This window comes from Megalops cyprinoides, chromosome 8 (genome assembly GCF_013368585.1).
Source record: "Megalops cyprinoides isolate fMegCyp1 chromosome 8, fMegCyp1.pri, whole genome shotgun sequence".
Taxonomy (NCBI): Eukaryota; Metazoa; Chordata; class Actinopteri; order Elopiformes; family Megalopidae; genus Megalops; species Megalops cyprinoides.
In genome coordinates this window covers 28,953,907-28,981,585 of record NC_050590.1, presented here as the reverse complement: position 1 = coordinate 28,981,585, position 27,679 = coordinate 28,953,907, and the positions used below count along the sequence as shown (strand labels likewise).

Below are 27,679 nucleotides of genomic sequence, written 5' to 3'. Positions count from 1 at the left end.
TTTTAATTTCTTTGTATATTTAACTGGATATTTTACCAGGAACATTGATGATGTCTTCTGATATACAGGCGATTTGATACATATAAGGTTAAAGTTTGGCACAGTGATAACAAGCAGCGTGCTTCAAGTCAGACTACTTTTGTGCATGCAGTCTCCTTGCATACTTGATGGCACTACAATAAGTACATAAGTACATAGTGTGAAATCATGTGATTTGGTACATAGCCCTGGTCAACATGAGGACTTTGACTATAGTCCTGACATAGGAAATAGATGAACTCCATTGAATTTTGGGAAATGTGGGTCTCTGGTGCTCCAAGGCTGTTCACTGGTTCTCGCATGTCATGAATAATGTTCTCTCTGACTTGCTGTAGGTGTTCCTACTAGCAGGTAGGAAGCGAAAGAAGAGCAAAACTTCAAATTACCTCATCTCCATCGACCCAACAGATCTATCTCGAGGTGGAGAGAGCTTCATCGGGAAGCTGAGGTAGGACTGGGACTCTGGTTCCTGCTTCAGAGGTATTTTTCCTCACAGTTCATTATGCAATATTTAAATATTTCTGTGATGTGTTTTGTTCCATTCAGTTTGGAGACTTGCTGTTTTTCTCCCATATTGCTGACATTGCTGCTGGTGTTTTTGGGAAAACTGGGCCCTGTATTCTAAATGTGCTCTCATCCTTTTATAAGTTTTTTTTTTATTGCCGTCATAGAATCAAAGATGCTTGCTCAGAGTGCATATGCCATTTCAGGCTTTTCATAATATAATTTTCTGATCTTCTGCGTAACACCTTGATAATCTCGTAGAAAGTGAGTTCAATACCCCTGAATGAAGGCTCATCTCTTCTCATTTGAGTGACAAATGAACTTTGCCTGTTGGTAGCTTGCCTTTTAGTTTAAGTTTAATGGCCAAAATAGGAAATTCAGTCCAACTAGGCTCTCCATTATGTGTATGGAGTATATTTAGCACTGTGTCAAGCCTGGTCTTGAACACTGTAAGGGTCTCTTCTTTCATTATGCATGGTAAAATTCCAATAGAAATCTTCATCTTCATGAAAGCAGATGCTCTGCAGCTCAGTGAGGAAAGTGGTGAAGATCAGGCTCTCTGTGGGGCCAGGGTATATGACCAAGTGTTGAAGTACTAGTGCATGGGAGCATGAAATGACATCAATGATCCTCATGATATCAGTTGTGCCACAATCGCTGCACAGGTGCATTCTGGGAGCAGAGATATGCCTAAGGTACCAAAGTACTGTCAACTCAAAAGAAAAAATACATTCTTCATATGTGAGTGCTCAGACAGACATTTTCAACCCTCTTCGTTCTTTTGTGATGATCCTGGAGTGGTGCATATACAGACTCAACACATGTGCAGTTGACCTCTACAGTCTCATAGCTGACACCAGAAACTTTCCATTGGTCCTTTAGAAAGATGAGGAAATCTGTGAAAACAGAATATAACTTTCCCTGCCCATCAGAGGGCCTGGTTGTCTCATAAAGACAACTCTTCGAGATTATCCTGCACTGTTTTGAAGGGTTTTATTAGTATGAAATTATTTTGAGTAGCTAGTGCAGGGCCATTTTTTAAATTGTTTTTTTTTTTATACCAAGAAGGTGATTGTGGTGCTGGGAATTATGTGATTTCTTTTTCAGACATTTTCAGAACTATTTCTGAGATTTTTTTAAGAGCAGTTGTAGAGACTGAGCTATGGATAAGTGGAGGTGATTTTATTTCTAAGCACCATAATTGCCCACAGCTTTGCCTCAAGTGTATTGTTTTCCTCTGTGAACACTGCTGCCACTTCTCTTAGTCATTAAGATTGATTGTAGGAGAAAGCTCCTGGCCTGATTGAGGATGATTGATGCACATTTGACTTTATGGCTGTTAATCTCTTTCCCCATTGGACAGAATGATGGCAGCCTTGGCTTGTTTATTTTGCAGGTCAAACCTTATGGGGACCAAGTTTACTGTCTATGACAGTGGGCTGAATCCCATCAAGACCACCTCCAGCTTAGAAGCCAGCAACCTACGTCAGGAATTAGCAGCTATCTGCTATGTAAGGGTCTCTCCTACCTAGAAGCATTACAGCAGTAGCTCTCTCTCCCAGCCATTAACAGAGGCTGAATACCGCAGTAATAGTACACAGATTCTTGATGATGTGCATGTCATATGTGTGAAGGGGCAGAAGAACAAATCCATGCTCTCTACACAGACTCTCAGATAGTCAGGTGCCTGGGCTTGAGTTTTAGGTTATATTTAGTAAAATATGAAGTAGAGAGACACCTAGTGCCCTGAGTTGAAATAGCAACATTATTGACACGGTTAGCACAGACCAGCACAGTTGATTCTCCCTTGAATAATACTCCATCCACATTCAGTATATTTTTAAACCCTTCAAGTTTAGATTTTGTAATTAATTATGTTTTATTAATAATTAATAAACAATTAACATATTTTTATCACTTGATAACCCACATCTGTCTGTACTGTTATCTTAAAAGTGTTCACTTCCACTGGCCTTGCTAAGATAATTATCCTTTTAGCTCATACACAACTCCACATTTCTCTGTGTGCTGCTCATGTAATTAAACTAAGTGATACATTGAAAATAAAACAGCAACATCCAATTTAATGTGTCTGAATTGTGTGCGTTTTTTTTTTTAGGAGACCAATGTTTTGGGTTTTAAAGGACCTCGAAAAATGAGTGTCATCATTCCAGGAATGAACATGGACCACGAGCGAGTATCCATCCGACCACGGAATGTGAGTGCATACATTTACGCTGAGGCAATCTCTAGCAACAGCTGCTGGGTGGTCAGCCCAGCCTGTGTGTACGGAACTCAGCCCCCAAACATGTCCCTGTTGTCCCCTCCAGGACCATGAGTCCCTTCTGGCGCGGTGGCAGAACAAGAGCACGGAGAGCGTGATTGAGCTGCACAACAAGACGCCGGTGTGGAATGACGACACGCAGTCTTACGTGCTCAACTTCCACGGCCGCGTCACCCAGGCTTCTGTAAAGAATTTCCAAATCATCCATGACAACGACCGTGAGTGTTGAGCTGCTGAAAAAAGTATTTTTTTAAAAAGCCATTATTGATTCACATCTTTACACAAAAACCACATATTTGGCTTACATTTGACTGCACACTTGTTCCTCAGATTAATCTCTCAGACATGTCTCTTTTCTCTCCAGCGGACTACATTGTCATGCAGTTCGGCAGAGTGGCAGAGGACGTCTTCACCATGGACTACAACTATCCCATGTGTGCTCTGCAGGCCTTCGCCATTGCCCTCTCCAGCTTTGACAGTAAGCTGGCCTGTGAGTAGGAAGAGGAGCTGGGTGGAGCCACCACTTTCTGTTTCCTGTGGTCCCAGCTGATACCGCTGCCCCCTCCCTCCCACACCCCTTGCCCCTCGAAGGGGCCTTGGACTCCAAACATGACTGTAAAGGAACTAGAACTTCCTCTGGCAGTATGTGGGTGCTGAGAGCATGAGGAAGCAGGAGAAGGGAGTGCCCCTCCTGTTCTGTGTGGCCCCTCTTTTTGTCACTGAGGTGTGGGGCATGCAGGTGAGGACATCTCTGCACACAGCAGAGGTAAGCACAAACAGTAACTCACTGGTGTGTTGGAACATTTTTTTTTCACAGATCACGTGTCAAATACAATTGGTGAAAATGATTAATTGTATATGTAGTGTGATGTTGATATGGTTTTACCCATGTATTGCATTTATTGTTATGGCAGTTTACTTTTATATCATTTGACAGCACTAACATTATGAACTTCTATACTCAATATGTGCTGAATGAAGAATTTAAGACATCAGCTTTCTTGTTCTTTCCCATCTTGATTACTAAACTCATCCCAGGGGACTGCCACAGCTGTGCTAAAACTTCATTAACTCCTATTAATTCTCCAGAGTGAACAGCATTGGCTCACGAGTTTTTCGTCTAGCAGGTAAATTATCATACTTTAGCTATAATGTGATTAATATGTTCAGCCTCTTTTTGAAAACAATATAAAGGGTTCATAAATATACAATGACATATGAAGCCACAACTGAAATTTCACACCATAGTTTATTCTGTTGTACATATATTTATGTGTTGTCACATGACTTGCGGATCTTCATTTTGTGTGTTTTTTTAACTAAAATAAATTCATTCTGTGTCTGTATGGGAACTAAAGCACATTATGCTTTAGCATGACTGATAGGGCTGCTTGCCAAAACCTTGTTTGTATTGTTTTAAAATGAGACGTACAGTGATGGATCAAAAACTGGGTGAGAGTATTATCTGTTGCTGAGAATGTACAGATTGGTGCACTTTAACTAGGCTTTATGGTATAAATTCAACCTGTAAATATTGTGCCTTTGGAGATAAAATCCAATGTTATGCTTTAAATTCTATAAAGTGTTTAAAGTGTCTTAATCTGACAGAAGGATTTTTGATGCTCTAAGACCTGCTTTGTCCTTTGTTCTGTCCTCTACATGCCCATTTCTGCACTGTACAAAAGGAACAGTGTATTTAAAGGGCACCAAGAACCATTCTGTGAACAACACACCTGTCACCTGAACAATACTATAATAATATAATATTATCATGCATTTTCTAACAGGGGCTTGACATCAGTTTGCAGTTCTCAAAAAAGCAGTCATGAACTATTTGAGAATGAACCCCAAGGAAAGTGTTTAATTGGAAGCAGCAAGCAAATGGCACTTGAATGTTCCCCATAAGGCAGATTGTCTGACCAAATACTTTCCCTGTGTTATATTTTCCCATAGAACCACCCTTGGTGCCTTTTAATTTGAAATGTTTACAATACAACTATGTTTTGTTTTGTTTAGCTTTGTCTGTAGGGAAAAAGCTATTTCTGTTCCTTGGTAGTTCTTAGAGGGATTCAGGCAATACGTGCTCAGTTGGCCTATGCCTCACTTTCATGTACTTTGCTTGTTCAGGAGCTGGATTTGGTTTCAGAGAACCATGAACAGAACCAGGACCAGAACAGTTGCTTTCCCAAGGTTAAAGCACTAGCAACTAGTAACTGATCACTGTAAGTTATACTAGAAGCCTTATACTTGTCTCCCAAAGATTAAATTGATCATTTTTGTCAAGATTAGAACAAATTGCCCATTTTTGAAGGTAGGCCAGGGTCTTCCACAGTCTAACAACCAGGCTCTGAATTGGAGTAATTGTGATTTCTATTTCCTTTTCATAGCAGAGTGAATTAAATCATGTATATTTTTTGAGAGGACTTGTGAGCACTTGTCAGTGGTTGTCTGTGACACTCAGTCCTGACTGTCTGTAAAGTAAACCTTGTTGCACACAGAGTGCAGCAGATTAACAGATTATACCTGCGGCCTCTCATTGTTCATAAGTGTTGCAAACAGGTGTCCCTCTGTCCCTGCCACCTCTCAGATCACATGGTTGACCTGGTCCAAAAGAGGGGCGTGGTCAGAAGGTACACCGCAGTCACACTAACATCCATGTATTGTTTGCATGTCATTTATCATTTGCACATAACACACCATGTTTAATTACAACCACTGTGTACTCTTTTTACATTAACAAAGCTGCTGATTCTAATATTTAAGGGATGATAATTGAAAAATTATAATTATATATATATATATATATATATGTATAATGTAAATGGCCCTAATGTAAACCTTTAATGACTAACGTCCTTAACATATTTTTATGCAATGAATCAAATCGTTTTACAAAATATGAAAGGATTCAAGGAATGATTCACTTTTTAGCTCTTTCATTGTTACCAAGTATATGAAAAAAGCCTAAATGAAAAGGCAAAAAACAAACAACAATCTTCAAAGAAATTCATGGCTGCTGTAAATTAAGTTTAAGTTTAATTTTGGTCTTTTTAAAAAAAAAATGTATATTTGAATGAATACCATTCTTTCACAAATATGTCTTGTAAAGTGGTCTAATGACTTTGTGTTTTGAGGCAAACTGCTGAATTCCTTGTTGAATATACTGTACTGAGACTGTGCTTTTCAAAGCCCTGTCACTCTATACCTGTAACAGTGCTATTCTGTTGTAATTATGTAAACTGTGGATATTGTTCTATATGCAGTGTTTGTTTACACACATTACTACAACTATCTGAAAATAAAATTTCATTCCAATGGAGTGGAAGTATTTTTTTCCCATTCCCATTTTTGTTTTTAGAGTATTTTTGTGTGGTTACATCCAATAAATCTAATACTACTACTGTTAATTGGAAAATAACTCAGTCAGTACAATGGATAATTTAATTTAAGTTAAAAACAGATTCTACATCAGCATACTGTCATTCCTCATGCAGTACTCACATACTAAAATAGTACACACCCATAAAAAATAATATTTTGAGAATATATTTCAGTGAATGTATTGAAAACATGGTGTGGTGTTGGTGTTATTACTGTTTTGGTATATTGACATATATTAGTGCTTTGCATTAATATATTTAAATGTATTTGCTATATACTCTTGGGCTGAACAGCATATTTTTCAATATGTTACAGTATGGTACAATCTTGTATGGATACACAGTTAGAAATGTTTACTGTGGAGAAGGCATATTTACTAAGATTCTCTTAGAGCCAATCCATACAATGTCTGATATCCACAGGACCAAGTTGTTCAAAAAGTTTAATCTGGATCAGAATGATCCGGATTTGGAAATCCCATGTTCTGCTATCCAGGATCAGGTAATCCATTTTACTTTTGTGCCGGTTTTTCAAAGCAACATCACCCTGATCCAGATACAAACTTTTCAAGATTACCAAATCTGGATTACCAGTGCTCACAATGGGACTACATATCACAATGTAGGCTACTAGCTATGTAAAGAACAACAGATAGAATAGCCAGTGTGGGGTCACTTCAAGTGTTTTTATTTGAAGAGACAGAAAACAGCACAGGGAGCGTGCAACATAATACTTGCCTGTATTGTCCTGCACAACATCGCTACCAGGGGCAATGTCCCTCTCTGTGATGATGTTTATGATGCACCTGAGCCTGTTGAAGATCCAGACCAACCTCCGGCGTTCTCTCAGAATGAGGGACTGACTGGACGTGCAATAAGGGATGCAGTTGTTAGTAACTACTTTTGACTGGTTCATCTCTGATGTGTCATTGTAAATAACATACAGTGATAAATGACAGTTAAAATTAAATATTTTTTGTTTGATATTGACAGCTTTTTGGAAGATTTATTTTATGGGGACAAAATCCTTTTTTTTTACTTTACTGTTTTGAAAGGCTTAATAGGTAGCCTAATGCCTACTTTATCTACTTGATCACTGTAACAGTTAAACAAATCAAGTGCAAAATACAAATAAATGTATATATACTACGTGATACAAATGTTGTATTATTTGACCAAGTTTTATTACATTTTGTTCCTGAAATCCACCCTGAATCCACCCTACTGCTGGGATCAGGATAATCCTGATTTTTTTGATCAATGGTATCCCAATCCTACTACAAAGTTTTGAACAACACATACTAAAGGTTTGATCCAGATCAAAACCAAGGCTGGATTTCAGAATCCTTTTTTTCTTTTGAACAACCCATTTTCAAGATCTGATGCAATCCGATAGACGAAATCCGACCAGATCACTTCTGAACAATTGGGTCCAGGAGACCTTGAGTTTGCTGAAGGAAATCTGTCCCTATGCAATAGTTAACCAAAATCTTACAAAAGTAATGCCTTGCTCTCCTTTCTTTGGGAGAAACATTTCCATGATGCACCTAGAGTCTGTTAGTGGGTGTGTGATCTCTACTGACTAGAGAGTTCATGATGAATGGTTGAGAGAAAACATTTTTACACCGGCTCTTTTTTACAGGAAGGGTACTGGATATTTCCACCAAAAATAGAAATGTCCAGCTGTTACAGTGGTTCCAATTTTGCCTATTGAAGCCCGTCGAAATCAGGGTGTGTTCAGTTCAGAATGATCACCAAGAACATAGGGACCCATACCAAAATGAAATATATTGTAATATATTGAGAAATGCACTGATGAGCACAAAACATATTGCAAGTACAACTGAAATACATTCATGGAAATCATCGCAGTATATAAAATGTATTGAATATTTTAAATATACTGATTGAGCTAAAATAGCTCATAATAGCAAATATATTCTCAATCTATATTTTTTATTGTATGGGGGATCAGTCCAGACTGGTACAATCACAAACACAGGAGTGGTATCATTCATCCAGAGTGGGTTTAGGAATGATTGAAATGGCCAAGGGGATGAGCCTATGCTAGCGCTCAATCCCATAATGAGCTCAGAAGTGATTCCCTGCTGTGTTTGGGTATCATTAAAGGAAAAGGAGTTTGTGGGGGATTTTTTAAAATTAATTTATTATATTTCCTCATTCTTGTTGCGTTTTCTGAGCATCTGATTAGTGATGACCAAGCTGATCAGGTGATCATCTTCCATTTGATGAGATGTATGAAATAACTCCTCAATGTCTTCACCTTCTGAGTTTTCCCACTCCTCCCAGTCTTTTTGCTCTTTGAAATTTTCCTGCTCGTCTGAATCTTCGTCTTCCTCCTGCTCCTCTAAGTCGTCCTCCTCCTCTAGTTCATCCTGCCTCCTCAGGCCCTCCCACTTCTCCAGATCTTCCATGTCATTCTGCTCTTCAGAGTCTTCCTGCTCCTCCAGGTATTCCACGTTTTCCTGCTCCTCAAGGTATTCCACGTTTTCCTGCTCCTCAAGGTATTCTAAATAATCCTGCCCCTCAATGTTTTCCGGCTCCTCTAGGTCTTCTGAATCTTCCTGGTCCTCCACTTGATTCTGTACCACCTCCCCTAGGTCAGTGCAGACCTTGCAGTCCAACATCAGACTCTCTGCCTTCACCGTAGGGTCCCCTTCGTCCTCATCCTCTTCCTCATTGTTGTCGTTCTCCACATCATCCTCCAGGTAGCAGAGCAAATCCTTTTGGTCACTGAAGCTGACCTGCAGCCCTCTTCCTGGCCTTTTCTTGTCCATCTCTGTCTCCAGGTCCTCAGTGGGGTCACTTTGTAGGCGTGGACCCTGCTCCATCTCCAGGTCCTTCTCTTCTTCCTCCATCCTCTCTGCTAGCTCTTCAGCAGTGGGTGGATGGGTGTGGATGGGTTCCTTCAGGAGGATGGGGTCAAATCTCATCCCACAGGTGGGGTCCTCATATTGGGAGAGCAACGCTTCTGGGTACTCTGTGGGATCAAACAGGCTGCTCATGCACCAAGAATTACAGTGCCTCTCTTCAGTTTGATGTCACAAACTATCAAAACACTTAACTTGGTGTACTCACTTTTTTTAGGAAATACCTCAAACCTTAAAAATGGGAACAAATTGGGGTGGGGTCATAAAAATTTATGTTTTCACTAGTAATAGATTAAACCAGTGGAAAGGACTGTGAAGATAAACTGGATCACCAGGTAACAGCTGCACTGCTTTGCATGCTAACATTGTGGTTGCCCAGTATTGCATACCTTCCCACTCCTCCTCAGCCTCCACCTCTGGGGAGATCTCCTTTGTGGTCCTGCCAGGCCTTTTCACCCGGGTGATCCCCCTCAGTTGGCACAGCAGTTTCTCCTCATACTCTGTGGTGACAATTCTGATCCTACATTTTAAAACAGGACATATGAATACCCCTTTCAGTGTAGCACTGAACAAAAACATTCCACGAGAGGATGGGACGTACGTACATACAGTATCTGATGCACAAGAGGAGTTGTGTAACAGACAGTTTTCTGAAACAGAGATTTCTACTTGTGCCAACTTATTGATCCTGCTGGATCAGGCCACAATTAGTAGTTTTGTTTGGAGTGTCATTAGCACTGCGGTGCTATTCCCCACAATCCACACTTCTCCACCCTACAATTGGGGAAAGTGCCAAATGGGAAAAATGAGGCAGAGCAGTGGGTCGGCTTTAATCTATGCAGTGTGAGTAGCTCCCTGTCTTAGAAATGTGGTACTCTTTGGCACACATTCTCACCTGACACCCTCACCTGCAGCCCCCAATCATCCATTTCATCCTGTTTTATGACTCAGATTATTTTATGCAAGACAGCTTACAATAATGACAGTTTCACTACAACACCCAAACTATTCTAATAATTTAGTGAAAATTATTAGAATACAGATATAAACCTGGACCATTTCACTGTGTTTCCCTGTGCTACACAAAATTTATATGTGATAAAAATGCATCCCTGAGAGAAAACAAAAAAATGACCAATGGCAACAAACCATGTACAAAGACACATATGATCAACAGAATGAGAAATCAGCTGCATTGTGGGAGGAGCATGAATTTCATTTTCATGTGTTTTAGCCTGACTTGTTCTGGGCTGGTCACTTTGACCTCTTCATTATGTTATTGACATAGAGCAGAGTATCCACGTGAATACAGGTGTTTTACCTGTTGGCGTCATGGCTCACTGTGGACACAATGCTCTCCATCATTTCCTCCATCTCCTTCACTTTCTCCTGGAGTTGCACCAGCGCATGATCATCTGAAGGGGAGACTAAGGTGAAATATGGGTGAGTCTTTTTGCCAGAAAGCACAGATATGCATGCACAAAAACACACACACCAAAGCTCTCAAATCCAAACCTTGCCTCCAGAGATGTGGCACCTGAGGTCTCCTGAAGTAATTGGAATGTGATGTAAATACCAACCTGCTGCTGGCATCTCTGTTGAGATGTGGATGTGGAATGGGACTCATGCCGTAGGTATCTACTCTATATCTGTAAATTATCAGACCTCACCTGTAATCTACTGCATGAGTCTCACTAATGCATTGCCTTCTTTAGAAATATCCCATTAACTATTTCAGAAGCGGCATTGGTCACAAGCATAGATGGTTAAGAAGATTAAGACAGGGACAGGGTTACAGACTAGGACTGTGGTGACATCTTATTCATTCATTATTAACCATAGCATCAGCCATAAGGCAGTATAAAGGTTGAAGTGTGTTACGGCTTTAAGAACTTTAAGAAGAACCCCACACAAGCTTAAGCACTAATAGCTGTATATAGAGTCAGAGATGCTCCTATCCTGTCACATTTACTCTTCCTGGTCCTTGGCATCCACTTGAAGAATGTAACTAAACCTCTTAATGCTGATCCAAAAGAATGTGCATCTAATTGCTTTTAGATGCCACCGGGCTGATGCGACATTACAGCACTTGCTTTTGCTAATCCAGGTCAAACAAACGAGTGAACAAAGCCACTCCAGAATGAGACAGGATCTTAATCTGCCTTATCGAGGGGAGACTCGCAGCCTATCGTTGCTGACATATGCAGTGGGGGTCGGACAGAGAGGGAAATCGAAATGACTGTTCAAGAGAAACAAGATCCCAGTGAGTCCAAAAGGCAGAGGAGGGGGGAGCGGGTACTTGCGAGAGGATGTGTACTTCTTGTTTAAAAAGAACACTCATCTGTAATCTCTGTGTATGTGGCTGCGGTGCACCCCATGGTGCATGCTGAATTGATTTCTTGAATGCATTTATAACCGCCTTCATCTCCTCTGTGCAAGCATATCATCTTGACTCAAAGTAATTAGTCTGTCTTGTAGAGATCGCTGGTGCACAGAAAATCTGTGTACTATCCGTTGCATCATGAACTGTAATGGAACAACAATTTAAATGAATCTCAAAGGTGTGAACATGAATGCGGTACATCAATACTTACTTTTTTTTTTCAAGTCCTCTGATTTCAGGGCAAAGAATCCACTATCAGATTTTGTTTGCATACCCTTTGACATGAACTATGAAAGAAAAGCAGAATCCTTTTTTAGCAAACATACTACAAATTAGGGATCTTTTGAATGTAGCAATAGCCTAGGATAATTATATAAAAATTCATCCGAGCTTCTATAAATGAAGTCCCTTGGTGAAACCGATTCATTTTACAGGTTATTTTCTTACATTTTGTAAAGTATTATTTCAAAATGTACCATACATTTTGCATATTCATGATGGAAAATAAAATGACATCTACCCATGCAAACTAAAGACTGTTATGACTACTGCACCAGTGTTATGTATTCTAGAAATGATACTTCAGCAACAATGTGTAAATTGCCTTTTCAACATTCTCAGGAGCTATTGAGGCTATGTGCGAAGAGATTAGCTTGACGTGGATCAGTTTCTCCTAATTAAAATATACAAAGATACAAGGAATACATGTGGTTTTTTGTTCCATCAGAATCTTTAATTATGTACACAGATCAGTTATTAGGCTAAAGTTGACCATGCATATTCATTAGACTGCAGAAATGTGGCACTCTTGAAATGTGGTTGCCTGCTCCTGCAGCTTGTGCTGCCAAATGGAGCATTTTGTTATCATGCATCTCATATAGGGAATCTCAGTATTTGCTTCCTGTGAGTATAATGAATTTTATGTCATCTCAGGTCAAGCTGTACTGAAGAAACATGAAGAACATGTGTTTGCCTCATGCTCCTACAGAACCCCTGAGATACAATGAGTACAACATCTTTCCTTTAATGGCAAAGCAGAGGCCCGATATCTCAGCCTGTGTGGGAGCCACGGGACAGAGAGTCTCACCTTGAACAGGATGAAGAGGATGTAGAGAAGGATCCCAAATCCATAGATGGGAATGACCTGACGCATGAAGCTGTACTTGCCCCTGCCCCCACTTCCAGCCCCTTTGCCTTTGGCCTTTGGCTTGTGAGCCCTGGAGTACTGCGCCCCCATGCCCTGATTCGTTGGGCTCTCTGGTACCCGCTGCTGGTGAATCATGAGAGGCAAATGCCCAGACCTGACTAAACCAAGGGAAACAGACAGCAAACCATTATCAGGGGAGGTTTTACATATGATTTACATTTGCACAAATGCTGCTTGTAATACAAACTATAATAATATTATATTATAATATATTATACAATCCATAAAATTTCTCTATCCAGAGCTATTTTCTGAGAAGCTTTGCTAATTATTTTGTTGGGACCAGAGCCAGACGAATCCATCCCGCTGTAGAGGCTTCTCATGTGGGAATGGATATCTTTTGTGATTGAGTCATCACCTGACATTCTTGCATGACTACTGAGAATCACTGTGGCCATTGTAAGGCTATCAATTAATGATACTGAAGAAAACAGGACCATATAGATACCATCTGTTTAAAATCTTACAGATACAACCAGATATATACCCTAAAATCTCCTTAAATATGTAAATGTTTACTTATCATGGTGTGGCTTGGCATAAAGTCAGTGTATTGATGTTGGTGAGATCAGCATTAGCGCGCCAGAGGGACACAGCAGTGGTTGTCAGGCTCATCAGTATTTGCATGAACCCTTGCAGTGCAGTTTACTCTACTAGAAATATTTTCAAAAATATTCTGAATATATTTCCTGTGTGCTCTTCCTGTTTTCCCAAACAGCTATATATAATTCACACTATCAATATCACTTACAATTCACAAATGGATTTGCTGTACTTTGGTCCATGGTATGAAGATGGCAAGAATACAATAAGCATAACTATGGGGGTGGTGGTTGAACTGTGAAAGGAAGGGTTTCCAGGAACTGGGGAAACAAAAAAGGGGTCACATCAAATTAACTTTATTGGGAGCATGAGAGCATTCACACAAAACATATGGCACAATGGTCAAAGTGAGGGCAGCAATGGATAGTTAGGAGAGAATAACAATGAATATTTACATTGGCTTGACCGGGGATGAATACATCATGATATGGGCCTACCCATATTCTTGTATCAAATTATAATTTAAAAAGCTAGCCATATACCTAGCTACGATATCAATCATCCGAATCGATTCGACTTCAAAGCACCATTGTATGCAATTGTTCGCAACATATGAGCTTAGCTTTATACACCTCTATTGATTGGCGATTAATCAAACAACGTTTGCAGTTTGCTCATTTGGAACAGTAATTGTTAGCTAGCTAGAACTACAAAAACAAAAATCTAGTTGCTAGGTTATTTCAAAACCCCTCAGCACTGATATAAATATAACACTGCAACTTAGCTCGCTATGAGTTATTAACCACGCACCCCCAACGAATTAGAGCAGGTGATTTTACTGAATCCTTACCCTCCGGTTTGCCTAATGTTACTTCCTTTTTCCCTCTTGATAAGAGCATTTTTGGAAGTAGTAGAGAAACACAGAAGACGAGACAGGTGACAAGCGTCAGTTTCTGCAATGCAGACATTGACATTTTGTGATATATTGTTATATTTACATGGTCATATAAAGAATTATAAATTTCAAAATACAACTGATAACGGCACCCTTCCAAAGCCTCACCACTCCTCCCTATTTTTTTTTTTTTTTCCAGGAAACGGAAGTGACCTTAGGCATGTCCTGATGCACGTGATTCAAAGTGCACCCTAGCTCCAGCTTACTAGCGTCCTGCCGTTCAGCGACCTGGAAGTTGGTGTATATGTGTGTGGGCTTGGATAGTTAACTGTTGATGAATTTTTGGTCAAGTTTGACAGCTCATCAACGACACACATTAAAGAGCTGTAATCAAATAACATTTCTTTCCAGTGTTTTATTCATTAAAATTCTGTCATACACGGTGTTCAGCGATATATTAAATTAAACGTGTCTCCAGCCCACAAGCAGTTGTAAATATTAGCTAGCTGACTGTCAAACCTTTATAGGCAAGCAAATGTCTAAAAACAGTGACAACGTTGCCCCGTGCATTTGGTCCCGTAATGTTTTGAAGTAGCATGCTATACGTGGATAGCAGGCTAGCTAGCAAACCATACAGCATTTATTATGCAAATAAAATAAGGTGTCTTTGAAGGGGGCTTGTTAAACATGCAGATAAATGTATTTTTTTTTCTTTCTCAGGGGGTGACATTTAGCCATCGCGGCTTACTATCAACATCATCTTGGTTTACTTTTCGAACTTGTCGCTTGATTTCTGTCGAGTTATATTAGCTCATGTTGTTCCCATATATTTCCAGCAGATGGTACTGTAGGTTTTAAATTGAACCTGAAATTCATACATTTCCCGTTCTCTTAGAAAGGAACTAATGACGATGTTCTGCAATCGATAGGGCTCGGAAAGACACATCAACATAAAATTCCAAATAAATACTAGTAAAGCAACTAATATGTTGCTTGAAAATGAGTGATATGGACTGAGAACATAAAAAATAGTGTCGCCCTGTGATTAAAGTTTTATTTTGTATTTTGGTGCCTTCCGTTCTACTTTGTAGGGGTTTAATCAGACGTTTTTTATTTACAGATTTATGTACTAGATGTTTTTTTGAATGTATAGAAAACAAAAGGTTTAGCTAAAGTGTAGGCCTAGTTCAGATATCAAACAAAGTAAACAGGGATTGCTTTCAGCACTTATTTTATTTTATATCTTAATTTATCTAGTTTTCTGAAAACATTTCTTGCAAGGAGTTGTACGAAAAAGTCTCCAAAATATAGACTATCAGTTGGGGCTCATGTAATGACTCTTTAATGGTTTAGTATTACTTTGTTTAGTGAAATTTTTTGTTAGGATAGATTCAAATACATTTAAGCCTTAAATGCAATAAGAATCGAAATGGTGCTAGTTGGCAGTTACAGCAAAGGTTCTCCAATAAGGTCCTCCTTATCATCCATCATTGTTACATATTTATCTTTTTTAATATTATCATCATCACCTTCATAATTTGGCTGTACCTTCATCCTTGGTGGCCAACATCCAAGCTGGCAGAATAATCATCTGTTCCTAAAGTGGGTTGTGTGCTTGTTGTTTTTCTTTGTTTAATGAGTAGGGATTCTAGTGTGGCCACATGGGGTCTGTAAATAGAATTATCTAAGCAATCATGATTTGCCTGAAATTCAATATTTCAAGAATGCGTGCAGAGAGAAAACAATGGAACTGAGTGGTGTAGTGTGTCTTCTTCTCTCGGCAGTTTGTCATTGATCCAAGACCGTGCTGACATTTTTTTTTTTTTTTTGAAAAGCATGGTTTTTGGAAGACAAAACATGCAAACTTGAGCCCAAAATGGTAAACAACAGTACTTAAATGCCCCCACCACCACCCCCTCATCCTTCTGACAAAAAAAAAAAAAAAAAAAAAAAACAGTTTGTGCAGAGCTTCTGAAAGTGTAGCAGTCTGTCATAAAATTCTATAGAAATGGTGGCTCGTTTGGCTTGGTATTCAAATGTGGATTTTGTGATGTTATGTTGAAAGAAACCCAGAAGAGCTGGCACCACTGTGTATTATTGGCTGTGTCCCGAATTTAATCTTTTAATCCAGGGAAACACACATGCGTTTGTGTACCTTTACTGGGAGGGATGCCTTATGGTTAAATTATCAGTGCCAACCAGAGTATTATTTTAGTGCAGATTATAACCAGCCACTCTAATGTTTAATACAACAGGCAGTGATACGGTCTTATATTTTGGCAACATATATTGGCACAAGCTACTAGCACTATTGCAGTCATAATTGTGTGAGCATTAAGGTTTTCATGTTCTGATTCTGTACTTTCAATAATTTATGGGTGCTTGAGAAGCCAGTGGAACTTGATATCTGTCCTGTTCCTGCCCCTCATTTCATTTTTCTTTTTCTATTATTCTCATCAACTGAGCTGTGACTTGAGGGCACTTTTCCATATTCTCCATAATTGTGGTGATGTTGAAGTAAGTTTTTCATCACAGTGTACGGAAGCATATAAGCCAACACTCTGCTCTGCTGTGACATTAAGAGAAACTTAAGGATCAGATTGGTGGGAAAAAATGGCCCGCTGTCTGTTTTTCCCCATCTAACAGGGAAGCTTTGCATTTTCATGGTGCCCACGTGTAGGCATGGGTGCAGACTGAAAGAACTGTCGGGAATGGTTGAAATGTGGTTTGTGGGGGAGCAAAGGGGAAATTTTGGAGACATTGGCAGGAAATGAATAGGTGAAGCAAAGTCACAACTGGCCACAGCAGCATCTCCCCTCTGTTTGCACGGCCTAGCTCCTGCCCAGGCTTTCGATTACTTAATTTCTCTTCATTAGGCCCAATCACATTACTAAGGACCTGCTGCAGTACAAGTCAGGCTGTTTCTGCATTCACACAGTAGAGTGCTAAACATAGCATTATGATGCCATCAACCACAGTCCCCTTTCTACATATACACACAGAAACATGGACCAGGAGAAATTTCATTTTGATTTTATAAAAAGCCAGGGCTATTGTTTTGCTAATGGGAAAAAATGTGGCGGGTATGTCTTATGAAATGTTCATGCTGCTCTGTGCTCTGTGAGCGATAGGTTCACATATGTGGCAAGCAACGCACCTTCACCAAACAAAATTGCTTTCAGAAATAGAAATGGTTCTCTTTCCTTATAGTCATGCTAGTGATTTGTTGGGCAATGTCACCTTACTCAGCGGTAGCAAACTGGGTTTACTTCAAACATCTTTTCTCTTCTCTTCTCTTCTCTTCACCTGCCTCTGTCTAAATCATTCAATTTGTTTCCAAATAGCAAGCTGAGTGGAGTGGTAAGGGCTTTTTTTTAGGTGAGTTCAGCTATTAAATCAGTGTAGTTCTATATATTGAATAGGTTTAATTTTTATTTGGTATTGGTTGAGAAGAAGCTTGCTGCAAATATCATCAAAGACACAGGCCTCTACAGGACAAAGACAGCTATAAAAAGAAAATGGTATGGGTTAATATGCCTAGAGAAGTCCTTGAGTGCCGTGGCTGCTGTTGTCAGAGTGTACCTCACATTTACTGTCATGGCATTGGAAGAAGGACCATATGTATCTATTAGAGATCGAATAATCAGCTATTCATAAAATACTGAGAGGCAGCAGTGGTTCACTGTGACAATTGTGATTGTTCATAGTAAATTCAACTATTAAATGTGTATGTATATGTTTGTGTGTATGCATGTGTGTCACTTCTTGTGCCTTCAGATGTAAGGGTAAATCTGAGTTAAAATAAAACTCAGGGAAAGTGCATGGATGAATGTGCCAAGCATTTATGACTCCTTGTTTATTAACCATATGAGTCAGTTTTTGTTTATTTGAATCACTCAACTGAAGGTGTTCCCTGGATTTCACTTTGAAATGATTACTGTTTCCAGAAGATTTGAGAGCAATTTGAAGTTGGAATGAGATAGATGTGTTAAATGATAATTGTAAGATAAACTGCTTATTTTTTTCAAGAACAGTACAAGGTCCTCTTTAACTAAGGTTGAAATGTCCAACTCACAGTGAGCTGGCTTCCCATAGACTCCCATAGTGGTTGAGCTAGTGGTTTCAGGGGCTTTCACTGGACAGCCACATGATACCCAAATCTTACTGGCTGAGGAGGCAATCTCTGAGATAAAATGCAGGAGGTATAATGCTATAGCAATAGCATTGAGGTGTAGACAGCTATTTTGTATGTAAACACTGGTTGCACAATATTTCAAAGGAAAATTCCAATTTGGAAAAACTAGAATAAGCAGGACAGCAAATGCAGTTTTGTGGTTGTTATGGTTTTTAGTTGACCCTCACACAGCCAGCTATGTAAATGGGGGAAGGTAAATGAATGACCCCTCTGTACTGTAAATACCTGTGTCAACCTACAAGCTTGAGTTATAGATTATTTTGCATGAGTCCCACCCTTATTGGGCTTTATTGTGGATTAACATGTACAGAAATGCTATACGTGTATCCTGGCAGTGGGGTCAGGGCCCTGTGTGGTCCTGGTGGAGGTGTTAACACTGTTTGCAGATGGCTGGCCTCATAGGGGCTCTCCATTGGGGACAGATTTGTGGGTGACTTTCCCAGCTTCAGTTCCCTGCTATCACTCCTACCCATCCCTTCCAACAGACCAGACACAATAAAGGATCCAAACACATTGTATCGCCTACATTCTGTTGGGGAGTAACAATGAGCTGACTGCCTAATAGAGTGCCATGGTGTCCTGTTCCATCTGCCGGAGACACTGATCCCAGACCTGCTGCAGGAAGGCTGTGCAGGGAGCTGCTGAGGACTCGCAGAGCTGCAGGTATTGACAGCACGCATACTTATGAGGCTGCAGTGATCTGATCTTGAAGGCATCACGCAGGCCCTGGCATTCAAACAACAGCGCATTAGGCCCCAAGGAGTCGAGGCTGGCATCTGACACAGGAACTGTAAACATAACCAGGTGCTGTCACGACTCCCTCACCCATTTTTATTTCGTTTTACAGAGCAGTTGTCCCTGCTCACCATTGCCTGTTACCATTAGTGTGCAGGATTTCTCTGAGAATGCACTTTCTGTACTCCAGTGTCCATCTCTATCAAAAGACAGCAGTGTTAATGAAGTCCACCACAGAGGAGGAATCATTTGAGTTTTGGAGGGTATTGTATTACTACTGTAATATAAATATTAGGAAGGATATTTTTCCATATTGTAACTTAAAAAGAAGAATAAAAATGTAATGGTTGTGCCTTAGGGGATCTCCAGTGGGTTGTAGAACACTGGAGCTAGGGTGTGAAAGACTGGCAGGACGTGGAGAGCCGTGTCATTGTATGCAGAGCACTGCTGCTGTGGCAAATGAGATGGACCAGTTTGACAAGATCTGCAGTGATATTGTCTGAAAGGAACCTGGTGCTCCAGCTCAGTGTGAACGTGATAAAATGATTGGTGGGGAATGGGAACTGGGGAGTGTGACAGTTTAATATGGAATGTAAATAAAATACAGCTCAGATTTTTTTTTACTCTTGGGCTTGGTCAGCATGACCACTGTAAAAAGCAGGCTCAAAATATACCAACTTTTTGCCAAATACAGGGTATAGCTAAGACTACATTAAAGCCATTGACATTCACAGACTTAAATGTAAAATTGGAGGTGAGGTAAGATTCTGGATGAGAACCATAAACACAGCACAGAGTAGAATGAAACCTCATAGTAGTGCTTTTGGCACTCAGAGGAGATGGCTGCCCTCTTGCAGCATATGGACTTCAGTATCACCAAACTCCAGTTTTCCCATTAAGTTGTAAAATGGAACATCATCACCTCCTTCTGTCTGGAATGGCTTCCCTTTGAGAAGACTTCAGACACATTCACCAGAATCCTTGCTGATGGAACTAGAGGACTGCTTTTCAGAATCAGTCAGTTTTTATTGTTTTAACAAACAATGTGTTTGTTATTTCTATGTGAAACATCTGTGGTGTTGGATCTGAGGAGGGAGGCCATGACGAGGTGCATATATGGGAGACACAGAGTGGATATAAAAAAACCTTTAGAACAGGCAAGTAAGCAGACATTGGCTGTCAATGTGCCAGCATTGTCATAACAAGCCTGGTTTATGTAGTGGTGGACACTGTCCCTTTGAGAGTAGGACCAGGTCCTTCGATGAGTGAGTGAACCTTGAGCATCTTCCTTGTGTTACAAAGGATCACCAGCAGGAGAACAGCAAAGCATCAGCATGTCCCCTCCCCATCCACACAAGGCACCTTGAACGCCCTCTACCATTGCTAATAAGAGATAATGGTTAGCGCTACACCAAAGCAGAGATTCTTTTTGAATTGTGAACAAGTTCACTTTGTAGTGGAAGCACTTTATCCCTGGTGACAAACAACCCCAAATGTTTTGCAAAATATAATTAAGCGACGGCATCTTTAAATGTCACTGCAGCCTGTGCCATGTTTCAAATTGTTCTGCATCAACAGAATTTAACGAGATGGCGAAGGAATCCATTTCCTGTAAGCGTGTGATAAGCCCCACATACAGTGAGGCACTTTCATTGATTGCCAAAATAAAGCATTTTGTATGCAAATTGGGGAATGGAGTGGCTAAGCTGATGCAGCCTCATGGACACCAAATAATGGCCTTTACAATTAATACGTGCACATGCCATCCATTGAAAATTTCAGCTCCTATTTAATGGTTATACAGCATTTACACACACTGGCAAAATAAGTCGCAAAACATGGGGCGTTCCAGTGGATTAATGCGAAAGCCAGCATATAGAACCACAAGAACCCCTCCCTCCCTCCCTCCCTCCCCCTTTTAGGTTTTGTTTTTCCCCTCTTTTTTCTTTGTCTCATGTTGCTGCACATTTTGGATTAGCTGATTATCTTTGGACATAAGGGAAGGTTTAGGCTCCATGGGGGGCACAGGGGTGAAAGGAGTGTTGGAGGTGCTGCCACATTGTCTGACTGCAGTGCACCCATATCAGTGGTGTAAAACACACTGCCTTTTGTTGTACTAAAATCTGCCCCTCTTCAGGTCCTATTGAGGAGAGACACAGGCTTGCACAGAGATAGGACGGGACATCTCAATAGAGACCTCTAACGGGCGTCCCGCCAGGCTCGTCCCCTCCCCTGCATGGGGGTGTAAGTGATAATGCGTTGCATGCACTGCAGGTTGCGCATGATTAACCTGCCCTGCGCTCCACCAATACCTACAGGGTATTAACCTGCCCTGCGCTCCACCAATACCTGCAGGGTATTAACCTGCCTTGCGCTCCACCAATACCTGCAGGGTTGCTGCAGAATCAGCTGGGAGCATCTGTGCCACAGTACAAAATGTGCAGTACTTTGCATATAAATTCTGTCTAAGAGGGCACAAAGGGGGAAAAATTTAAAAACATATGCCTTGTTGGAACCTGAAATTAATTTAAAGCTTCTGAGAAAAGTCAATAACCACAATGAATCTCAAGCACACCCCAGGCCAAATGCTGTTAAAAGTCTGTAAATGTGTCCAACCAACCAAGGACTTTTCCTGGGTTTAATTTATCACAGAGAACCTTGGTAGCTTTTATGATGTTCAGCTGTAATAGAGTTAAGCCTCGAATTGAGTATGATGTGTCCTCAATATTGTGTTCCCCTTTGAAGTCCAGGAAAGTGCACTTCCCCATCATGAGTTAAAACGGAGCTCACCCTTTTAGTTAAGTGAATGGGCTGGGACAGCGGCAGTTTATTAGACAGCAGCGTGAGTGCTGGGAATTGTAGAGTATAATTGAGTTTTCAAGATGATCAACTGACGGGAGTGTGTCTGACAGGTTGCAAAATGCTTGAATTTGGATGGGGCTCAAAGTCAAGTCTACCACAGACTCACCCCGTAAGCCTGAGGGCAGCCCAGTCAGCCCAGTCAGGTGACCAGTCATGTGACCCCACCAGCTTTGCATGTCTTTCCAGTTAAAAAGGAATGGGAGCTACATGTCATGCCGTGTGTGTGTGTGTGTGTGTGTGTGTGTGTGCGCATGTGTGTGTTTGATTGAAAGTGAAAGGGTATGTCACTCTGCCTGATGGTGTGTCTTATTAACAGGTTTGGATTTGTAGCATAATCGTGTTCAGAAGCATTTGGTATTGAGGGTGACATTAAGCTTCACAGGACTCAAGGTGGGAATGTGCATGGATGACAGCCACTGCTTCCTGAGGGGGAGGCCCCTAAGCCCCATCAACGTGACGTGATTATCTCCCCACACCTTTTTTTGGATTCATACCACCGGGCACACCCATCTCTGTTGCCCCCCCCTTTCCCTGGCACTGTGGCCGAGAAGCGCCCATGTCAGCTTAAATGCCGTGCTTTTTGTTTTGCTCTCACAGTCCACCTGCTTTGAAATGTCAGGGAAAGGATGTAATTGAATCGTCCTTCCTTCTCCTGGAATTAAGTTGCAGACGCAAGATGAAATAGTCAGGGCTCCGCTGACAAGGTGAGGTTGGAGGAACAGACATCCTGACAGCGATATATGTTACACGAGAAAATGTGGGATGCTCTTAGGCTTTGGATTTGTGCTCTCACTCCTGAGGCTAGTTCTCAATCCTGCATTCCCACAGGAGCTACAATACACCAGCCCTTGGATGTTATAACACTCCCCAGTCTCCTTTGTCCTGACCATATCCCCGATGTGGGTCTGGAATGGGTCATGATCCAGAGTGATGGTGACGCTTCAGCTGTGATAACTGTATCCATTATTTTATAAAAGAGCTACCACATGTGGGGTTTTAAAAAGATAACAAGGTGTATTTTGCTCCACAGCTAAACATTTTCCCTTACCCAATAGCACCTCTTGAATTTTCCCTTAGTATCTTACCCTGTCTCAACCTGCAGTTTTACAAGATGCAAACCACATCACCAAGAGTCAGGAATAGCCACAAAAGTGTGGACTGCAGCATTTGACCCTTACCAGGTCTGCAGGGGTGCAGTGAGAGGCCTGCATGGATAGAGCTGACCTTCTGACAGCGAGAATCCTTTCTCTGCTGTCTGGACTGGAATTTGTGCTGGAGAAGAGTTTCACTCTCTCAAATCCCTATTGCACCCAGCAGGGGGGGTGCCTCCTGCCTTCGCCCATGCCTTTAGCGTGTGCCCTTGGCTTGTATCTGGGCTGAGAGAGGCTTCAAGGGGACAGCAACTGTGCCATCTGATGGATGTGCTATCATTGTATGTTTGTATACAGTTGGCAGAGAGAGAATGTAGTTCCATGTCTTGTCATTACATTAAGGGCTGTGTTTTGATCAACATAAAAGAGAGAGATGAACAATGAGAGATTTTAGATATATCGCTGCTTCTATTCAAATTTATGTGACATGTTACAGCATGGATATTGCAGTATAAAACCAGATATGCCTTTTCATGACTTGGCTGGCTTCCCATAGGCCAGCATAGCTCAGCACAGGTCCATAAATGAAGAAGGAGCATTTTAAAGTCCTCTCGCAGCCAATTGGACCACCCTTCCACAACAGGTTTCAATGCCAGATTACAGTATCTGTGCTGTTCCTCTGCTTATTGCAGGGCAGTTGTCTACATGTCTTTGACTTTCTCAGATGAAAGGATATTGAAATACTGCACTGGGTAAGTAAAGCAAATTCTGCAACTGCTTTCTTCAGCAGCTAATAGAAAACCAAATGCAACGGTCAGTTCAAAGAGGATTTTCTCACCTCCATCTCCCTCTGAAAGCCTTCATATTCTGGTCTTAAATTTCTCCAGCCCACCACCACCAGCAGAGTTTACTCCCATGCCAAGTGCATCCTTGTTGTTTTCTTGTTAAGCTGCCCAGACGAGAAGGTGAAAAGAAATCTGTGCCAAGTCCTTCACCTCCAGCGTAACTGTTATAGATATTTTCTGTCTAGATAAACCAAAGTAAAATTGAATTTTTACAACCAACTAAGAAGATAATGCTGTCTGAAATAATCTTGCTGTGCAGAGCGAATGGTGTCAATAAGCGGACATGTTTAGAACAAATGTGGCGGCTTTTATCTCAGTAAAAATCCATAAAGTCTTTACTTCAAGCAGAGAAAGAAAGCACACTCCTGCGCTTTAATGTTTCACCTTATTTTCAGAGAGACAAGCCCCCATCTGTGCTGCTGCAGACACAATACAAAACAACATGAGGGGTTTATAAGTGCTGTGGGAAGGACTCTGTTTCAAATGGCTGACATTTAACTATTGTATATGTAGCAAAGCATAAAGAAGATGGAGTAAGTAAATGGAAAATGAATGTCACAGCCCAAGCCACGTCAATCCACAGGGCAGGAAAAAGGTAGTATCGTACAAGGAAAAAGAAATCACTAATCGATAATCAGAGGCTTTAGCTCTGACCGCACGTTTGGATTGCTGTGCTCCAGCTCTGAAGAATATGGACAGTAAAAGCTTGTGTGTCTTTTTGTGAGTCCTATTTGTTCAGTATATGAGCTTTGCAAAAGGCGACATGTGCCGTGTGGATTAAGGTTTAATGTCTCTCTTCAGTGACAGCCATGCTTTCATCTGTACTTCTGTGCTAATTATATTTCACTTCGCCATTGGCCTCACCCTTTCCCTGCCAGCTCTGTGCTGCTGTTTTGTCTTCATTTGCCCTCCAACAAGATGATGCTGTGTCCCAGGGACAATGCCTTGCAGTAATCTGAATCTTTGAAAAGCCTTAACGACTGAGAGAGGCCAGAGGTCCCTGCGAGTTCACCAGGGCTCTCAGTGATACAGGGCGAAGCTTAATCAAAGATTGGTTACCCGCCTTAAGTTTCTGCCGGCGTGACTGAAGATTCCATGATTGAGCCTTTGAAGCCAGAGATGAGATCATAAAAACGACATCTCTCGCGCCGGCACTGACGCCTCTTTACTCAATAAGCAGCGACTCTATCAAAAGAGAAACGATTATATAAGCACACTAATGAAAATACATGAAGGGGCAGCACTGCGGGAGGGAAGCGGGGGAAAGGCAACTTTCATGTAGCCATCAATGGCTTCTCAAGCATTGCACTCCACTCTGCTCAACTCCACTACCTGTGATCCAGCCAGCTGTGCACCACCTCATGCTGTGTGGGTCTCCCATGAATGCCAAGCTACATTGCCACACTTTAAATCAATGCATATGATCAGCTGCATTGAGCTTAGGCCTCACCTGTCTCTACTCCCTGGTGATTGGCTGATTGGTTCAGAGAAACTTTCTCCGGGCGGAATTCCAAGAATAAGGTGGAACCTGCAGGGGAGTACTGAACAGCTCAATATCAGAGCACTGTTTTTCTCTAACCTCTGTGGAATGCACTAGTATCCTAGCTGAATCAGACTGTGTGTTTTCACTGGTAGTCAGTATGGAAGGGTTGTACAGCTCAGATTTGGTCCCAGCTGTGTCCTTTGCCGATAATGACCGGGAGCCAACAACGGCGGAACAAAGTGGTCTTGTTATGCTGGTGTTAGGGTTGGGAGGTCAGCCAGCAGCTGCTCGTCTCACTGCTCTCAAGAACCCTGTGTGCCATCAGGTGAATGCAAGTTGTTCAGATAATGTCTGTGGAGTAGCACCTATCCTCCAATGAGCACCCACTCCAATGCAGTACGCTGGGTAACTTGCAGGGTGACTTGCAGCAAGCGAGTGTATCAGAGGATTGCCTTTGCCTCACCTCAGTGCTCCTGATGTGGCAAAGGTTGTTGTGATGTGATGAGCCAGGTAGCCAATCAACAATTCCAAAACAGGGTTGCATAAAGGGTAAAATGCATTAATAAATAACACCCTTCATGTTACCTTTGATGGTGGCGTATTTCCTAGCTGGTCATATTTTAAGGGTTTGAAGCTGCCAAAAATGCACACTCTGTACCTGGAAGACTCCTCCCACCATACTTGTCAAATAAAACATGGTGCTCAAAGCAGACATAAATGGCAGATGCTGCTGGTCTTGCGTTTCGAGGGAAGAAAGCTCTCTCTTCTCTGGAGAGGCCTGGAGCTTTGCCTTGATGCCTTTTACAGCGGGCCGAGTCCTGCATTGACAAGTTATCTGTGACCTGCGGAGAACTAAGATGGCAGCAAAGAAAATCAATCTTCGCCTCTCCTTTTTGCCCATGAATACCAGCAGTGCAAACAAACAGGCCCAACAATACCATATATACCACATATCAATTACACTAAATGCTTTAGTATCTATACTTCACTGTCTCCGACACACACCAGTTAAGAGGCACACACACTGCTGTAAGACGATAATGGCGCTGTATTGTTCTCCACCATCTGGTGGCTAGATAAGGCTTGCCTGTACGTAGTTGATAATAAGAATAGACTGTGGAAAGGCAGGGTGTTAAATATTTCCATGGCCCCTGAAAAAGGTTCCATTAAGTCCACTGACCCCAATTGAATATTAATGAGCTAATTAACAGATTTATTGTTCTACGCAATTTCTGGAGGGGAAATTTTTTTGGAGTGCTATTATTTTTTCTAATTATTTTTTGCACTTTGTATAATTGAATCTTTGTAGCTGCCAGCATCCCGTGCGTGCCTTGGCAACAAGGAAAAGAATTTGGCGTATGTATTTTTTTCCTCTGTCTTTCTGTTTTCTGCAAACAGCTATAGAAAAAAATAGTTTTTCCTCAGCAGCATGCTTGATTCCTTGATTAGGATTTCTTTCTTGCTTCATCAACAGAGTAAAAATAGTCTTCTTATATATACTTAATGCTAATAAATATGGGGAAATGAGGGGTGGGCTGGTGAAAGTGTTACATTCCAAAACAGCAGTCAGCTGGGCTGTGATGATCTGCATTATGTGGAGGCAACTCAAAGAGGTTTAAAAGGGCCTTTAAAAACCAGAGCTGACAGGTATGACTGATGAAGTTGATGAAGAGATGACACTTAGCTGCAATTATCAATAGGTAGGTGAACGCAACAATTACCAGAGAATGAAATGGTTGTGCAGGTAACCTTGACAGGATACAGTAAATACATAATGTGTATTTCATTTTCATCTTTTATGCAGGTTTCATATTCATTTTTGTAAAGACAGGTCAAGCAGAATAAAGGGGAGATGAGTTCCAGCTGCTTCCCGCACAGGCATGGACATTAGCTAGCCCAAATCAGCACCGTGTATTCATGGACTGAAGAATTCCATTAGCCAAGTACCATTAGGACGATAAAAGGAAAGCCAGCTTTCGATTTAATCCACAGAATGTGACCTTCAGCAGAGGGTTGAGAGCAACATAGCTTTAAAATGCTCTCACCATCATCAGACTGAAAATATTCACAGTATGTTTTTTAAAAATCTCCTCAGCATCTCTCCCAAACATTCTGTGCTGCTGTTACTCTCAGAGAAGTCAGATATCAATTAAAAAAAAAAAAAACAAAACAAACAAATAAGCAAAAACGACAATAATTTGCTTCTTCTGAATATAGCCATTCAGTGCTAATTGATAATGCTTCCCAAGAATCGGGCAAGAATCACATATACAATCAAAGTTCTATTACTATAGCATTGATCTAACCCATCAATGACATTGTTTATTCGGCAGTGTTAGATG

General features: G+C 41.1%; 2 protein-coding genes across 3 annotated transcripts in view; one reads left to right on the top strand and one right to left on the bottom strand.

Moving 5' to 3' along the window:
* LOC118781549 (tubby protein-like) overlaps window positions 1-3,485 on the top strand; it is a 78,472-nt gene extending 74,987 nt beyond the window's left edge. For both annotated transcript variants that reach the window (XM_036534501.1, XM_036534503.1), the window contains exons 8-12: window positions 375-487; window positions 1,940-2,054; window positions 2,663-2,761; window positions 2,874-3,045; window positions 3,192-3,485. In XM_036534501.1, coding sequence (XP_036390394.1) covers window positions 375-487; window positions 1,940-2,054; window positions 2,663-2,761; window positions 2,874-3,045; window positions 3,192-3,325 — 633 coding nt within the window. In that variant the 3' untranslated portion in view covers window positions 3,326-3,485. The remainder of the gene's footprint in view (window positions 1-374; window positions 488-1,939; window positions 2,055-2,662; window positions 2,762-2,873; window positions 3,046-3,191) is intronic.
* Window positions 3,486-8,177: 4,692 nt separating this feature from the next.
* On the bottom strand, window positions 8,178-12,634 carry LOC118781654 (glutamic acid-rich protein-like). Its single transcript, XM_036534662.1, has 5 exons — window positions 12,569-12,634; window positions 11,693-11,768; window positions 10,420-10,525; window positions 9,488-9,618; window positions 8,178-9,208 (listed from the first exon to the last, which is right to left on the bottom strand). The coding sequence occupies exons 1-5, from the start codon at window positions 12,632-12,634 to the stop codon at window positions 8,376-8,378; spliced, it is 1,212 nt and encodes a 403-aa protein (XP_036390555.1). The 3' UTR covers window positions 8,178-8,375.
* Window positions 12,635-27,679: the final 15,045 nt, after the last annotated feature.